The sequence below is a fragment of the Coloeus monedula genome (genome assembly GCF_965178545.1).
Source record: "Coloeus monedula genome assembly, chromosome: 2".
Lineage (NCBI taxonomy): Eukaryota > Metazoa > Chordata > Aves > Passeriformes > Corvidae > Coloeus > Coloeus monedula.
In genome coordinates, this window is record NC_138782.1 from 75,149,482 (window position 1) to 75,167,011 (window position 17,530).

A 17,530-nucleotide genomic window follows, 5' to 3' on the forward strand; every position below is an offset into this window, starting at 1 on the left:
GGTGAGTCCCATAGCTACTGGCAGAGAGAGAGGGGTGAGTTGCAGATGGAAATAAAGGTTTGGTGCTTATGTAATTCTTTTAAAACCATGGGGGGAAAATATACTTAACAAAACATTTGACCTGAATTAATTCTTGTTGTGATTCACTGAGGGAAAAAAAAAAGCAGTTATGTTTTAAGTTAATCTAAATGATTTCTGAACTTAACCAGTTTAACTGACATTGCTGTCAATCAAATAGATGTGAATTACTTCAATTCACTACACTAATTGTTCCTTGTTTATGCTGACCCTGCACAAAGACACAAAAGGGGGGTTACTATTAGGAAAAGTATGACTTATGTTATTTTAAATCCCAAACTGCCTTCTTCCAAACACCAAGAGTTTGGCATATGCTCTTTAAACTTTTTCTAGCATTTCTTTTAAGTATACCACGTTCCAGGTTGACAGTGTCCTCTTCAGAGTTAGAGAAAGAAACACACTTTAAATTTAAAAAGTCCACTCTAGCATGGAATTCACTCCCTGCCTCTTCCAGCTCTTTGCCTGCTATGCAGATAGAGGCTATAAACAGCAATAACTGGATTTTAAACAAATTTCAGCTTCACCTGAGCAATTTGTGCAGGGAATGCATTTATTTAGATTGGGGAACTTACCTGAGTAACCAAGGGGCTATAAATGTGAGGCTTGAGCAGATGAAACAAACAAATGTAAGTTTTCTTAGTAGTCATATTTTTCCATTTACCGTATTTTCTATTAAGTCAGGATATTTTAGTGAAACATTTCATATCTTCAAGAGAACAGGACCTGTCTCCTTCCGATTTATTTTTTCTCTGTAAATTTTGGCTATTTTGCAGCAGCATCTAGATTAATGAGACTACTGAGTCTGCATGTTTAACGGATTTTTTGGAACAGAAATAATCAGCTCAAGAAGCATAGATGTATCTGTATATCCCATATTATTTAGATATTGGATGTATTAGAAAAGAACAGCAAAACTGAAAGGAGCAAATCATGCAAAATCAAATAAATGGAAATCTTTCAAAAGAGCTCAGGAAAGACAAAGAAGCATTCTTCAGATGAAACAAATCCTTACATGAGTATTTAGGAGAGGAGGGAGATAAATAAGAACAGGCATGTCAGAAAAGGCATGTCTGCTCCCATCTCCTCTTCCCCAGAGCTAGTTATTTCCATAAACTAAAATCTATCCCCCTCCCCTTCTGTCAAGAGGAGCATCTGTTGGTTAAACAAATGCTCTATAAAACTAATGGAGATCAGTTGATTTTATGATTAAAAAAAAATATAACTGTGTATTAACCTGAAGATTTATGGTGGGGTTTAAAAAGGGAATAAAATAGTGTTGTTTGCCTTACCATGATGATGATAATTCTTTCTGCTGTTTACAGAAGAATAAACAAACTATCGTGTGTGAGATGCAGTCCTGTGTGTCACTAACCAAACCCTTTTTCTTAGCAATCCTCCCACGCTTTAACCCCTTCTTTCTTCTGGCAGCACTCAGGTAAAAACGAGCAAAAAAAAAAGGAAGTAGTATCTGACTTGAGCCTTTCCAACTGATAAGTCATTTGGCAGACAAATTATGAAAGGGGCTCAATTAGAGGATAGGAGAAAGAACTGCAGAAGGGTGGCAGCAAGTCCTTCAGTAAGCAGCTCTACAGAAGCAGAGAACATGTTGCAAAGAACTACAAAGTTAGTGTTGGGCAAACGCCTTACGTGTATTAATTAAAGTGCAATACTAGAGCAGAGATATGCAACAGTAGGAAAAAATATACCACACACGTTGGTTCTCACAGACCTGGTTACTGTTTTCTGATCCACATTTAAGATGGCTAAAGAAAAAAAAAATCACCTGTGCGTCTATGCAGAAAGAGACTGATTTATATCGGTGTCCTTGGTTCTTCACCTTCCTAGGTTGGTATATTAAGACTGTATTTTCTGAGCTACTCATGGTAAAATGGTACTAAAAAGGGACTTGAAAAAGCAGAAAAGAACTAGCACCAAGAGTAGGAGCAGGGATTATTCAACACTGAATAACTGAGAGAATATTTAAACTCTCCTGAACCTTAAAAACATACATTAAAAAATTATATGCAAAAAATAGTATTAACATAAATGATTGCACTTGAAACTCATTGTGTTTCATTACAAGAGAAATTGAGGAAGTTTGATATCAGTTAGCCTCACATCTTTGCTCTCAGGATTTTGATTCTTGCTGTTGGGTCAGAGCTGTATCATTAGATAATCTACTTAGGGTAAAGATTCATCAAAACTAGCTCTTTCAAAGAGTGAAAATAAACATGTATGTGTTTTGTTCTAAGAGATAGGAACTTGAAAGTACTTCTTCTCTTGAGCAATAAAGGATAAATGGCAAAAGTGTTTTGGAGAGCAAGAGAGTGGCTTTTGGAGTTTTTTAAGTGTCCTCTAGTCAGAAGCCACAACTAAAAAATGTAACCCCAACCCTTTTTTTCATTTCTGAATGCAATTCACAATTATAAAGAATCTATTATGTAAGTGGTTTTGATTTAGGAGGTCTCTTTCTTTTCTTCTAGGCTTGTAGGTCCCTCTTCTGTTTTGTGAGTGTACAGTGTCCTGTCACTAACTAAATGGTGTATACTGGTTAATATAGATTTAACATAAATTGTCTAATTTAGATCTATAGCTTACTGCAAAACTTACTCCTTTTAGATGAAGAATTTGTGTATAGTTACCAGAGACAAGAAATAAGATTTTTTTTCTGCAAACCTAAGAGTGTCTGTATGACAGAAAGAGCAATCAATCTCTGGAATTCAGCTCTTTCTTAAGCACTATCAATCTTGATCTCTTCCTCATGCTTTCACACAAAACTGTTGCTGTCAATGGAGCTCAGCAGTCTTGAAAGTATATGGCACTTGAAAAAGTCTTGCAGCATTACATTAAATGAATATAGGGAAAAAAATAATCCTACAGAGCCACCTATATTATCAGCCTTTCCCAAACAGGGCACTGATGTGGCTACTCTGTGCTGGTTAACTGAGCTGGCTTTTCCTGGGCATCTCTACATGATGCTGCATGTGGTCTCACCTTGAGTCCTGTGTGCTCTTTTGGGTGCTACAACATAAGAAGGATATTAAGCTATCAGAAAACTTCCAAAGGAAGGTTACAAAGATGGTGAAGGATCTTGAGGAGAAGCCATATGAGGAGTGGCTGAGGGCACTTGGCTTGTTCAGCCTGGAGAAGGGGAGACTGAGGCAAGACTCCGTTGCAGTATACAACCTCCTCGTAAGGGAAGGAGGAGGGGCAGACACTGATCTCTTCTTTCTGGTGACCAGTGACAGGACCTGAGGGAATGGCCTGAAGTTTTGCCAGGAGAAATTTAGGTTGGGTATTAGAAAAAGGTTCTTCCCACAGAGGGTGGTTGGGCACTGGAACAGGCTCCCCAAGGAAGTGGTCACAGCACCAGCCTGACAGAGTTCAAGATGGGTTTGGACAATGCTCACAGGCACAGGGTGTGACTCTTGGGGTGTCCTGTGCGGGGCCAGGAGTTGAACTTCAATCGTCCTTGGGGGTCCCTTCCAACTCAGGATATTCTATGATTCTATGTAACTCAAGAGTAAGGCAGAATTTCTAATATACTCCTGTGCCCAGTGTTTCTCATTAGCTCTAAAACTCGGCAGGTGAAGGTTATAGATTGTCTCACAGTACTAGGTAGGAAACCTAGGTCTCACCTGCAGTTTAAATTCAGTCTAGGGAACAGATGCTGAGGAGTTAGTTTAACTAACTGAAGCACGAAAGTGTCCTTCAGCAGCTCGAGCTCTAGATACACAGAAGTCACTTGTTATGTAATTTGAAATTTATAAAACCAGAGATCTTTTTCTTGGGTATCAGATAGGCTGAAACTATAAAAGGAAGACTAAAAGCCTTTTGCTAGCAACACAGGGACTTTCCCCGGGTCAGGCACAGTAGAATATAGGCTGTCACAGGCCAAAAGGCAGAAAGCCATTCTTGTGAGCACTGTGTTACTGAGGTGAGGCTGTTAAAGTGTGAAAGAATAAAGACAGTAAACACATTGTAAATTGGATTGCTAATTTGATCAAAGCCAAATTTCATAGACAACAAAGTGAACTATATGTTTAACATGCTTGCTTTGGAAAGTTGATGTGGTGGTGCTGTGACAGAAAAAAATTGCTGTATGGTTCTGACTCTGAAAACCATTTAACAGGACAGAAAATGACAATATTTAATCAAACTGTATTTAAATATGAAATTAATATAATCTCTTTTCTTCACAGAAGCTCTCATTAAATAGATCATGCAATGTAAATCCTATTACACGTTATACCAGGGTACCATTTGGTACCTTTCAACTGAAATGTGTCTCAAGTCAGCCCCCCAATATGAAGGTGCCCAACATAGCAGCTGCTTTGGAAAATTTAGGTTTGATAGTCTAGTGCTTCAAAGAGCCCTTTTATGAAGTGTATAAAGTGTTTACACTCCTTGATAACTTCTTTGATGCACAGATTTTTCATTATGTACAAATGAAGAGTTTTAGGTACAAGAAACTATTATTACTAAAATACCTTATCCTGGCTTAATAAAAATTGGCTGGATACCTTGTTTTACATCCAAATTACAGTATTATAATTTAGCAGTTATTCTAAATAACACTGTTCACCTAAGGCTTCCGGAAGTCATTAAAATTATTTCTTATAATAATTATTACAGAGAACTGCCTCAATATTGGTTAGAATAAACTTTATAAAACCAGTATGAAGAAAATAGGAATGACTCCAAACCCACTGGTTCCCTACAGTGCTGTGGGCAAAAATTTAAATCAAGTGGAAGAGTCCTTCAAACTCTTTACTTATAATCCCACAATTACTTCCATATCGCAATATTTTCCATTAAGCAAGAGAAACTTCTAAGAGGAAATGTTCTCATGAAATGCATTTATATTCTTAGGTGTGTTTATTTTAGGCTCCAAACAGAACTAATTAATGTAGAAAGCATTAAAATAAACAATACGTCTGTCTAGAAAACAGATACATTATTACTTCTGAAGAAAAAGGGAGATACATGTTTTCCTGCTATTACAGATGAATTACTACAGACATGCTGCATTATGTGCACTCAAACTGCTAAATGTTAGCTACTAAAAAGATACAACTAGAACAGCATTTAAATTGCACTACTATTGTTGGTGGATAATTGGATGGAATTTCTAATTCCTACCTGATATTAAAAAGCCTACATCATGTCTTACCTCTAAAAATATTTTTTTTTGATTAACATAATGCAAGAGGGAATTAACTAGATCAAACTGGATGAAACTGTACAGTTCAGAAATACCCAGATTTCCAGGAAATGTCAAGAACTACACAGTTATTGATTCTGCACTTGAATTTCTGAAGTTGTTAATTTGGATATAGGCCAATCCAACATACTCTATGATTGGCTTTGGCATCTGTGACTTAGAGCAACAGACTTGACAAAGGTACTTTTAAAGCTAAACCTTGAAAGCATCATGATTAACCACAGTTTTAGCTACAACAGTTCTAGTGTTGGGTTCAAACTATTTTAGATACTTTCTAAATAAATTATAGCAAAACCACTGCATTAGCAACTCCTGGAGTCTCCTTTGCATAAACTTATTCCATTATTTGTTGGTGCTTTGGAATGCAGGAGGGAGGTGGTTGTCGACCATGAAATCCTGGTAGACAACAAGAGTTTCCTACATGCAGAAGGCAGGTGTGAGTCTTCTCTCCCGTTCCTAATCTACCGCTTCCCTCCCACGCCTTCTTGGCACCTGTTGGGAAAGGCTGGGAATACAAATCTCTCCTGCTCTGTATGGTTTTTCTCTAGCTACCTACCCTTTTCCTCTGCAGGTAATTCCATCTTCTTGTCTCTTCTGCAACTTCTTCAGTTGCCACACGGTGAACTTGACAAGCCTCTTCAGTTTCCCAGCTGTGCACAAGGCTCTGAACAGCAGCCAGCAGCAAGCAGGGGGAGCTTCTCTTTTGCTTGCTGGACATTTGGAAAAAAACCCTCACAAACTGTCTATGCATCTCCCATGTTCGGAAAGTGGGATTATTTTTCAGGTCCAAGAGTCAGAAATATACTTAACTAAAACTGTCTGACACACCAGACAAAAAACATACCCTTGGTGTTTCCAGAAGCAAAACCATCAAAACTTCCCTGGAGAAGAGGGAGGGGGAATATCCAGAATTACCTCTGGTGAGCCTTTTAAAATCATTAATTTCTCCAGATGAAACACAAAAAAACCTGAACAGATCTTGATGTTCTTTTTATCTGAACTCTGGTTGTTAAACATTTATGGTGTAGTTTGTCAGATTTTTCAGACTTTTCAAAAGCTTTTCAAAAACTTTAAAATCCCTATTTTCCTCTGAGACAATTGTTCTCTTTTTTTTTCAGCAAATATACCCTAGAAAGCAAATTGAGTAAAAGGAAAAGAAAAAAAATAAGGGGGGAAGGAGAATTGTAAAGATAGGAGAGGAAAAGAAGGTATATTTTCATTTGCCTATCATAAGGTATGATTCAGAGGAAATTATGATGTCAAGGTTCCATCATAAAAAGCAAAGTTTGTAGTAGAAAACATTACATTCTATTTAAGTCTTTAGATATTATTTGTAACCACAACAAACTCAAAACTTATCTGGTGAAATGTTACCCACTGTGATTTTGAAAATTATATGCACAATACTAGTTTGTAGGAATGGTAGATTTCTCTTACAATCTCTAAATCTTATTCAAACAGTAATTTAGGCAGTTTGGTTTTTTTAAGTGGTTCATGCTTTGCTTTTGCAGATCTTGAGCCATGGCAGGTCAAGCGCTTGTTTTAAAGAGGTAAGTGAAGGAGCATTCCAGCTTACTCACTATAATTCAGTTCTTGAGACAATAAAACCAGAAAGATGAAGTTTTTCATGACTACCCTCTTCAAACCCATTATTACACTGCAGCTGGAACTACAGAGCAATAAATTACACATATATGTAAGCATATACACATTCCTAATTGTCATATGCATTATATAGCTTAAAAAGTGGCAAAAGCCTGGTCAGGAGGAATGGACTATTAGTAAAAGCTTAAAAGCTTTGTGTCGCAACCTCCTCAGATCTGAGGGTGCTCAGGTAGACTGTGAGCCACCTGGTCACGTAGCATGGCAAAATGGAAAGAGGGCCACACCCAAGGAGAGCACAGAGCTAGCTGCCAAGGTCCTGAAAATGATTCCAACACATTGCACAAGTGTGGAAATGGTACAAGAAAAGCATGATGCAGAACAAGTCCTCAGCTCTCCACAGACATCACTGCACAGCAGTCTATCATGGAGGCCAGAAACAAACCCCTGGTAATTCAAAGAGCAACTTCACAGGATGTACTCACCACGGGAAAGAGAAGGGAGGAGTATACCCTTTGGGAAGAAAGCAATAAAGTGCCTGGTGTCATCCTAGGGAAGAGTTACGTACTAGCATAAGTAACACCTGTGAAATGTTGAAATGCTGTGAAGCTAGGTGTTTGGCATGATGATACACGGAGGTGGGGCAGATAAAGGATGGTCACCGATAATACTAGACTGCCTGGTGCACACTCCCATGTCACCATTACCAGAGTCATTATGTGCTGTCAATGCTTGATCATTGATGACAGACCTCCTAAATAATTTGTAATGCATTAAGGGTTCATTGCCTTCCCTGGGCAATACCACACGGAGTATGTGGCTGTCCACATTACCTTACTCATGCAAAGCACAGACATGTGCTGGTGTGATAGACCTTTCATTTTGTCCCTGCTTGGGAGACTGTAGCTTATGCAGCAGCCCAGCCCTGAAGACCTCAGCACTATCACGTTCTGGGACCACTGCTCACATGGCTCTAGGCCATCACTAATCCTAGCAGAAACACATTTTAATCCATTGCTTCCACTAAATATGTTCACAATATTACATGGAGCATGCAATAACTCAGATGAAATTCAATTCCAAACATAGCTGAACATGAATACTATTCAGGATTCAGATCCAATGTAAAGTTGAACATAACCTTTTTATACTTCACCTGCATCAAGGTGAATGTATTTAATTGCTCAGAAGGAGAGTTGTCCAAGTGACATCTGTCTTAAGTTGCCAGCCAAGAATAAATACATGTAAGTTGTCTGATACAAGTTAAAGTTAGTTTGGGTGTTTTTAACTGTGTACATAAAACCCCAACAATCTCCTCAATAAACTTTGAAGTACTTGAAAGATGTCTATCAGAGTAAGAATTTACTGGTATCCCTGCCTTCAAATGTATTCTAAAGGGGTGGAGGGAGCCTTCTTGACCCAATACATCTACTGCCATCTTGAATGCCAAAATATTAGACTCCGAGACAGATTCCTCCTGCACCAGTATTCCAGGATCTATGTTCCTTCTGTGAAAATGGTATGTAACCCCATGCCATCTTCCCTCCTGTGTTTTGCCCTTCTCTAAGGCCCATGTTTGTTGTCAGCTGTGGTCCTACACACCTAAAATCAATCACAGCTTAAATGCTCTCCTATTTAACTCACCAAAAAGCAGTAGAAATACAAGAGAAAAAGATGTTCTCAAGGTCTCTCAGAGTCAGCCATAAGAATTGGACATAACCCAACTGAGATGTTTTTAGGAAATAAGAGAGTTAATGTCTTAGGCCGTGTTGGAAACAGCAAAATGAAAACCTCTGTAAGTTAATACTGAAATGAATTTGTGGTTCAAATGGGGATAAGAGGAATAATGAGCTGGGAATATGGAAAAAAAGTTAGCCGACAAGGAAATTGCCATGATGCCATCAGTCTAGTCAGCAGCTCAGTATTTTATTAAGCAGAGAAGTAATTTTGTTGAGCAATACCCAGAGAGGTTTTGTCATGGATAGCTGAGAACCTCTCTTGTACTGTAATTAGCCATAAATTTCCAGACTTTTTGGAAGACAAAAGCATGTCTTCAGTGGGCTAAAGCCAAATCATAATAATCAGATAGTTTTATAGTGGACCTGTTGCCCAGGCTTTTTGACACTGGGACTTTTCAGAATTTTGGTCTCTGCCTACACAGTGAGTATGACACCACGTGTATAACTAACTAGTTGCTTGACTTTTTTGTCTTCTTTATTAGCCAATATGGATGAAATGAGGACACCTGTTATCTTCTTCTGTTAAAGAACCATATCTTTGTATCCAGAGCATCTCTGCTGCAGTGTTATGAATGCTTGCTGTATCCTGGGAAACGTGGGCAGAATGACGCTTAACTAAAAGTTTGTATCATTATGGATACTCTAAACTAAGGAATCTTTAATTCTGTCATGTGTCTTGGACAAATCAATTGTGTTAGAAAGGCAATTCTACTATGAATCACTTACTCTTTTAGGGATGCAAACATCAGAATGTTAATTCTTTAAGCAGAGACATAAAATAAATCTGACTTACAGCAGAATCCTAGAAAAGCACAAACCTTTTATCATGTAACTGAAAGCATTTAAATGACAGAAACTGCCTATTCAGTGTTCTGAACACTCCTACTTCCATTTTTGGGTTAGCTTTCTTTCCTATCTGCTGTGAATTTAATCTATAAACAATTAGTTGTTCTTGCTTTGGGGTTTTGGCTTGCTTTTGCGCAACCTTTTTGGTCAGTCCTCTCTGGTATCCCTCTTGTCCCCTCTTCCTTCCTCCTATCGAGTCCTTAACAAAGAACTGACACAGGTGGAGCAATGGATGTGCAATTATTACAGCCCAAAAGCAAATGGGCTTGATGTACACAAATTCATATCACATTTCTCTTTATTTTTTTTCATAAAACCAGCCACGGTATCTAGGTTCTATCAGTGCAATAAGCCAAAATGGTGACTTACAACTACAGCTGGCTGCCCAAGTGTCCTGATTCAGCATTCCCACAGGTACAACAGCACCCATACACTATTAAAAGCAAATTCCTTGTATAAGGGCTCTGCTACTTCTATATTTTTTAGTGTTAATGTTGAGAGAGCTCTATGTTAAAAGACAGCACCATAAGTTATTAAAACTGAAAAAATTAACGAGCATAGTTCAGTCCTCCACTCTTATTTAGTGCTGTTCTTTAGGAAGAGCTTGCCTACACGTGGGTTCTTGCTGGCAGGTGGCATTACACAAACACTATCTGGACATGCTGGGGTCAATTTTTCTTTGTTTCCACGATCCTGAGCACCCCCTTCAGTTAAATATACTTATGATAGTCAACACTGCCATTACATCTCTGTAGACCATGCTCTTAAATATTCTCTTTGCAGAAAATGCTTTGATAGAAGTTATATTCAAATTATTGCCCCTGTACTTTGTGGGTTTTAACATTTGCCATGCCGTTTCAGTTTACTGGTTTATGACACTACTCACCAAAACACTTGGTCAAGTAATTTAATATACAGTGGCTTCTTGGAGCACAAGTGTTTGTGGGAGACATCACTGTGACTTAAATTGTCAGCATTTAAATTCTGTCCCACCAGTTCTGCATTTCCTGGCTTCCATAATGATTTCAATACTCTCTAATTTCTGGTTTTTTCTTAATGGTTATGGTGATGTTGTGTTTTTAATTATGAATTGCATGTTTATCAACTAAATAAATCTCAAAAAATACTTCTGTATTAATTATCCCATACTATTGTAAAACAGAGCATGACTCAGAACTAAACATCTTAAAAAACTCTAGAAGTTTAAGGGACAGAGCAAATCAAATATTTTTTAAGTGTATAGATACTTTGTCAACCATATAAGAAACACTTGCATGGCAAGGGCAAAATGAAGCATTCTCTTTCCCTTCCCACATTTCTCCACTCTACTCAACTGGTTTGGTTTGAGAGTCTGATTACTTCCCCCCCATGAATTTCAAAGTAAATACTTCAGTGTTCTTCTCACATTAACATCACCTTCTTGCCCAAATCACATCATGGTTGAAGCCCAAGAATAGGAACAAATTGTGTAGAAAGGATAAAAAGGAAAAAAAACAAGTTAAATACACCATTATAACATTTTCATGTTTTCCTAGATATTTTAAAGCATAATAAGGAATTACTGTGCTGGTCAGCACAACAGCATCCTATTAACAGCCATACATGAATGAATACATGACAATGAATAATGTAGCTGTTCTGAATGTTGTCAAAGAGCTCTCACGTGATCTGTGCTTCACCACATCTGTTCTTTTTCCATTCTCTCTATATACTGTTTTCTTCAACTCACACAAATACATCAGGACAGCAATCCCAAAGCCATGGCTTATGAATAACATCCCCCAAAAAATCCTCCAGTTCTTATCTACATTTAAATATACACCCATACATACATATCTATATCCATTTCTATATAAAAATGTAAATAAAATTACTCTACATACTTTAGCCTATAAAAATATTTATTGCTGTATTTTTGATTGATTTAAATCAAAGAAATGTATTTATCCAGATTTCCCATAAATTAGTGAACTAGAGGCACATCACATGTAAGTAACTCTCACAAGCAAATCTGTCTATATAAAGAACTTAAAAGTTTTACTTTAAATTTAAAACATGGGAGGCTACTGTCTCCTCTGTAGGAATGATAATGGGGAGCAATGTGATTAAAAAGTAACCCTAGAAGGGTGAGCACAAATATGAGTAATTGAAAAGGGAGTAAGTGCCAGCGTTTTGTGGGGATTACCAAGGGATTTTGAATCTATGTGTCTAGTAGCATGGGGGAATTCCTAGTAGAAAAAAAAAGGAAGAAAAGAAAGAAAAAAGGAAAGGAAAATTATTCATCTGGTTAAGCCTGAGAGGGAGGTGGAAAGTATGACCATTATTTCAGGAAAACAAGTTACACTGGGGGAAGGATGGTGGCTGGAACCACCACATGGTAGCAAATGACCTGTCTGCACTGAACACGCACTCTCAGTGAGGTGTACAACCACCCTGAGTACCCTTGCTATATTTCCCACGCAAGGAATAACAGTAATTTTACCAGGTAAGGAACACAACAGTTCTACTGAAGAAGAGGGAAAAAAAAAGTTGAGCATAATTGTAGTTAAGCAGATAGAAACTCTGGCAAGAATCCAGACATCCAGCACAGCAGTGAGCAGGTTTTTTCCTGTTTTTTTCCAGGTAATACAATAAAATTTGTCCTGCTGCAACATTTAATTAGCTGGAAAGATATAACCTATTCCAAACAGCTGAGGGAGGACCTGTCTAGATTGCAAAAGAAAACAAAACAAAACCAAACCACGGAGAAGCCCAGCCCCCTGCCTCACCTAGGACTCTCTTAGGTGACTGCTTTGCTATAACTCCCCTTCACCTCAAAAAATGCTTCTGTGTCATATAGTTTCCCCTCCTTTTCTCCCTTCAGTCTTTGAACAAGGGAGGTTTGTGTTCTCCTGAAATTGTGGGGGTTTCTTCTCCTTTGAGAAAACCGACACCAGCAAATATTCTCAGCCCCTGCATGACTCATTTCACAGGACCTTGGCTACAAGGTTTTGTTCAGCTTTCTGATTCCAAGCTGGAGAAGGAGGCCTTCTCTTCTTTCGGTCTCAAATTCTGGGAGGAGATTGGTTAACCACTGAAAGGCCTTATCTATTAAGAATTGGGGTGAACCTTAAGGCAACGACTTGTTCTCTTCTGGACAGGTTCCTCTCACCTACCCATGAACTGATAATTTTGTTGTCTGTTACCTTGGAAAGCGACTCACCTGCTTTTTCACTTACTTGGTATGGAAGTTTATCAAATGACAGTATTAAATGCTTTGTTTCTACCATTTAAACATCACTCTGGGAGGTAATTTAGTAACCCCATGGATCCCAAACAGACTTTAGGTTTTGTTATTTCTTGAGAAAATCAACCACTGTAAGAAGAAGCAGTATGAGGACCTGGGCTGGATGTCTTGCTAACACTTCTCTGGGCAAGGCAGACAGAAATTAAAGAAGCAGATGAGGAAGACTAACATGAAAATACCTTAGACCTTGATGGACTATCATCCTGAAAGATGAGTTAAAAGAGCAGGAGGAATTCAGGATCCGCATATCTGCTGTCTCAGGAATATGGCAAAGGCAGCGATAGAATAAACTCATTTATTCCAGTAATTTGACGCAGAATCAAAATGGGCTTCCATAGCCACACCTGGGTGTTAGAAGTACTCCACCCGGTTTCCTTCGATGAATATTCATGTCAGAGAACTAAATCTTTGTGTGAAAGGCAGTAGCTGTGTTCAGGTAGCAGGTAGGTGTGAGAACTCTTATCTAGATGGAGAATCCTGAGAAACCTTTAGACAGGTACCTGGTTATAAGTCTGAAAATATGACTAATCAACACCTGAATATAAGAGCAGAGACAGCATTAGAGCACACAGATGTGACTTAGAAAAAAAAATGCTGAAGTCTAAGTATCTTGCATGAAATTTTAAAGTCTAGATTTTTGTGATCATTATTCCTAATGCACAGGAAATATATAAATAACAAAGCACGAAGAATTCTATTTTCGTTCACTCATTTTACTATCAGCAGAAGCCAATCTAAATTTGAAATTGTTCTCTAGGGGAATAAATGCCTTTTGGCTTAACTATGCAGAAACCTATCACCTTAACACCTGTTTGTCTTTAACTACATAATTTAAGGTCATTTGAGTTTGCCATAGCACAGGTAGGACTCCTTCACCCTTGGTATTAGCATTTCCTCACTGTTGAAGCTGTATGACTGCAAAATACACATTGTATCTGTGATTTGATTCTCAATTTGAATTATTATTTATCCAAGGAGAATGGAATGAATCAAACATTCAGGAAGTTGTTTCTTTATTCATAGTGAGAACACTAGCCACATTGATTAATTAAACAGTCTAAAAGATATAAAAAAAGATAACAAAATCATGGGCACAGCTATCTACTTCATGCAGTATAGGCTATATGACAGCTCAATCCTCAGTGTGAATCCACACAGACATTCTAAATATAAACAGGAATCTAATAAAGCTATTTACCCTTCATTTGCAAACAAACTTAAGGATACCAAATGCCCCTATTTAGCTTCAATTAGTGAAACTGGACTATGAAAATGTAACCAGTGATGTAATGCATTATTTAGGAAAAGGAATAAGCTGAGTTTTAGAATCTAGAAATAGTGTATTTTGTGGATCTGACACCTAGAAATTATTTCAGGGGGCTTTTTAGTATTTAATAATGTGTTACCAAATGTCTATTTGTCAAAATACCAAAAGAGAAACTGCTAATCTTTGATTTCATGAAGTAAATGCTTTGCACATTAAATATCACAGGACTAGAAAAGCCAAGAATCACACAGAATCACAGAATATTCTGAGTTAGAAGGGACACACAAGGATAATCAAGTCCCACTTTTAAGTGAATGGCCTATAAGGGGCTCAAACCCAAAAATGAAATGTATACTCAGATTTATATGATTTTTAATTTCTCATAGATCCAGTTACCTTCAGTGACTTAATAAATATATGTTATTTATATTTTGATAAGAGCACTCTGAAATCTCTTTCATTGTTATATAGCTGACATTTTCAGTTGCTCCAATCAGAAGCTTACAATAAACAAAATTATAAATTTCAGATGGCCTTGCAAAGGAAAAAGAAGTGGAGATCTTTGTACAGAACCAGAAGTACATCTGAATCAACATCAGAAGTATTTGATGAGAAAGCAAAGTTATTATAGAAGGATGCCTCTCTTTTCCTAAGACAATGGTGTAGTGAAAGCAAATCTTTTTACCTTATAATTTGGGCAACACAACATTTACTCACTGAGTAATACAATCAAGCAAGTGATCTTAAACTTTTTTTAATATCCTGCTTTTACCATCACTATTTATGGAAGTCAAACAAAAAGAAAGAGAAAAAAAGTTGCACTGTACATCAAGAAGAGTTGCTGTGAACTACAGGAAGAGGCAAGATGAAGATTTGTTAAACAATCCTGGAAGAAGATGAAAAGGGAAAACCAGGGTATATTACGATAGAAGTTTATTATAGACTAGCTTTTTGGGTGGAGAGAAGTTGTGTTTTTTGATCATGCAAGGGAAGCATCCAAAAGGACAGAACCTGATGGCTTTAATTACTTCTTGGAATTAATTTTTTTCTGTTGGAAAATAAATACAAGAAGGAGACAGTCCAACAAGTTCTTGGAATATGCTGGGGACAGCCTTTTCTTCAGAAGGTAAAGAAAACCATTAAGGGTGTGGCTATTTTAGATCTGCTGACTAGTAGGGCACGAACTGGCTGAGAGTGGAAGGCAATCTAGGTGAAAGTGAACTCCATCATTTAATAATCACTACCACAAAAACGGAAAGAAGCAAAACAAAATTACTCTTTTTTTCCCAGAAAACAAAACCAAAATTTTACAAGCTCCAGAGACTGATAAGCAGGGTTTCTTAGGAAGACTGTTTAATTAATAAAAGAATGTAGGAGAGCTTGTCTGTTTTAGTCATTGCTGGAGTCAGTTCTTAATTACCCGAGGTAAAGGGAATAATATGAATTAGGTAAAAACAGAGGATAAAACAAATTAGTCTGGGTACATTATTCTGCAAGACTCTACTCAGTACATTTACCTTTGAAAGGCTTCTGAACAGATTTCCACAGAAAGAACAGCAACAGAGAGGAGTCTGATGCAAACAGTTTATGTTTTGTAATGCACCGTTTTCCACCAGTCTCCCACAAGAAATGCTGCGAGAAGGTAGGGCTTCCTTAAATCCCAATTCCCATAAACCATCTGTCATCAGCAGGTGACTGTATTATTACACACATTAGGAGATTATCCCAGTACAAAAGAAACTGCTGAATTCACATACACACACACACACACACACACACACCCCCAGGCAATTTCCTTGATTTTTATGATTTATCTAACAATCAGACCTTTGCGTTATACATCAAAGTGTAAAATTATGTGGCCTGGTCTCACTCGTTTTCAGAAGTTTCATTTAAAAGGTTGTAAATGTTCTTAGTACAAATGGATTGGTTCCAAGTTAGAGAAATGACACCCCACCAGTTTAATTTAGCTGTAAGTATGAACAAATTATTCCAAAAGAAGAACTAAATGCCAGCTCAGAGCTTTCAAAGCAACAGCTGAGTCCTGCTATTCTTTCCACTGAAAAATACCAAACCTCTACTTGCTTTTCTAGAAGTCCTTGCAAGGAGCTAATATACAAGACAGCAACAGAGTGAACAGCAATTTTTTCTGTGGGAAAGCCAATTCCCCAGCTAGCTCTACTACAATGGAATGCCATCCCAGCATAGTAATGTGCCATTCTGCTGTTTTGTGAAGAACTGAGATCTTTTTATAGGATGTTTCAACAGTATCAATAGAACTAAGATGCTGAATGAGACCGAAAGGGATGTTTGGGGTTTGTGTTATTTGTGTATTCAGCTAAAGACCAATGAGTCTTTTCCAAATGCAGAAATTAGTAAATGAGATTTCCTGGCTTGAGAAGACTAGACAATAAAAGTATTTGTTTTAAAGACAGAATATTTTAAGCCTTCATCAAATACATTCAGATGAATATTAGTTCCACAAGGAAGAAGAAAGAAACTTTTTCAATTACTGGCCTGCTGAGTACTTTTGTTAATGTGGAAAAACAGTATTTCTCTCTCCATGGAAAGATTACAATAAAGACAAGAATGGCATTGCACAACTTTGTCTGCAATCTGAAATTAAGTTCTCACATTAGAACAGGAGTAATTAGCATTTTCCCTAGCTTGCTTCCATGCAGTAATACTGCTGCCAAGCAAATGAGTAACACTACATGAGCTAAATGAACACTAGAAACAAACGTGTAGCCATTCCTCCTTCTCTGGGAAAAAAACTTACACAGTAAGGGAAGAAAACAGTATGGGTTAAGAGGAGAACTGTAGAAATGTAGGTGCTGTTCCTTTATTATTTTGGCTTATATATTTTTTATGAAAAAAAAGGAAAAAGCCATATGGTTTGTGGGAGCATGTGGAAGATCTCCTCGAGCCATTTTCTTTGTTGTCTCTTCATGCCAGCTATAGTCATTATGTACCTTCCTTATTTCCACACATGTTATTAATTTGAAAATTTTCCAGTACTTCAAACACAGGTCTTTTAAAGGAAGATTACAATTATGCCTTGTGTTAAATCCTGTTTTCAGAATAGACATCTTCATGATATATGTAAGCATGTTTGTGTATATCTACATTTATATAAAGGCACATATTTCATTTTCTCTTACCTTTCTAAGTGCTGCTGGTAATGAGGCAGTAGACATTGATATCGCTGGCAGAGCATAAGAGTGGGGACAGGTTACTGACGGTGCTTGGCTCTCCTGAACAGTGTAGCGTCTGCCCGATACATCATAGTACCTGCGAGGAGAGGAAACACTGTTCAACTACTGCACCCTAGCAAAATAAAGCCTGAGTTAGTATTTGTTGTATTTCTGAGAAAACACTAAGATGTTTTCTCCTGTTGCCGTGGCTCCGGGCCTCTGGTACTTCTAAAGTTTACTGCTTTATTTTAGCCAAACTACTTGCTCCTCTTATTAGACATTAATTCATCCCAC

The 17,530-nt window shown here is 37.5% G+C and overlaps 1 protein-coding gene across 1 annotated transcript in view; it reads right to left on the reverse strand.

The window, feature by feature from the left end:
• Positions 1-17,239, reverse strand: part of CRYBG1 (crystallin beta-gamma domain containing 1) — a gene marked incomplete at both ends in the record, with an annotated part of 65,237 nt that extends 47,998 nt beyond the window's left edge. Inside the window, 1 exon segment of the mRNA XM_082276703.1 lies at positions 17,204-17,239. Within this exon segment, the coding sequence (XP_082132829.1) occupies positions 17,204-17,239 (36 nt within the window).
• Positions 17,240-17,530: the final 291 nt, after the last annotated feature.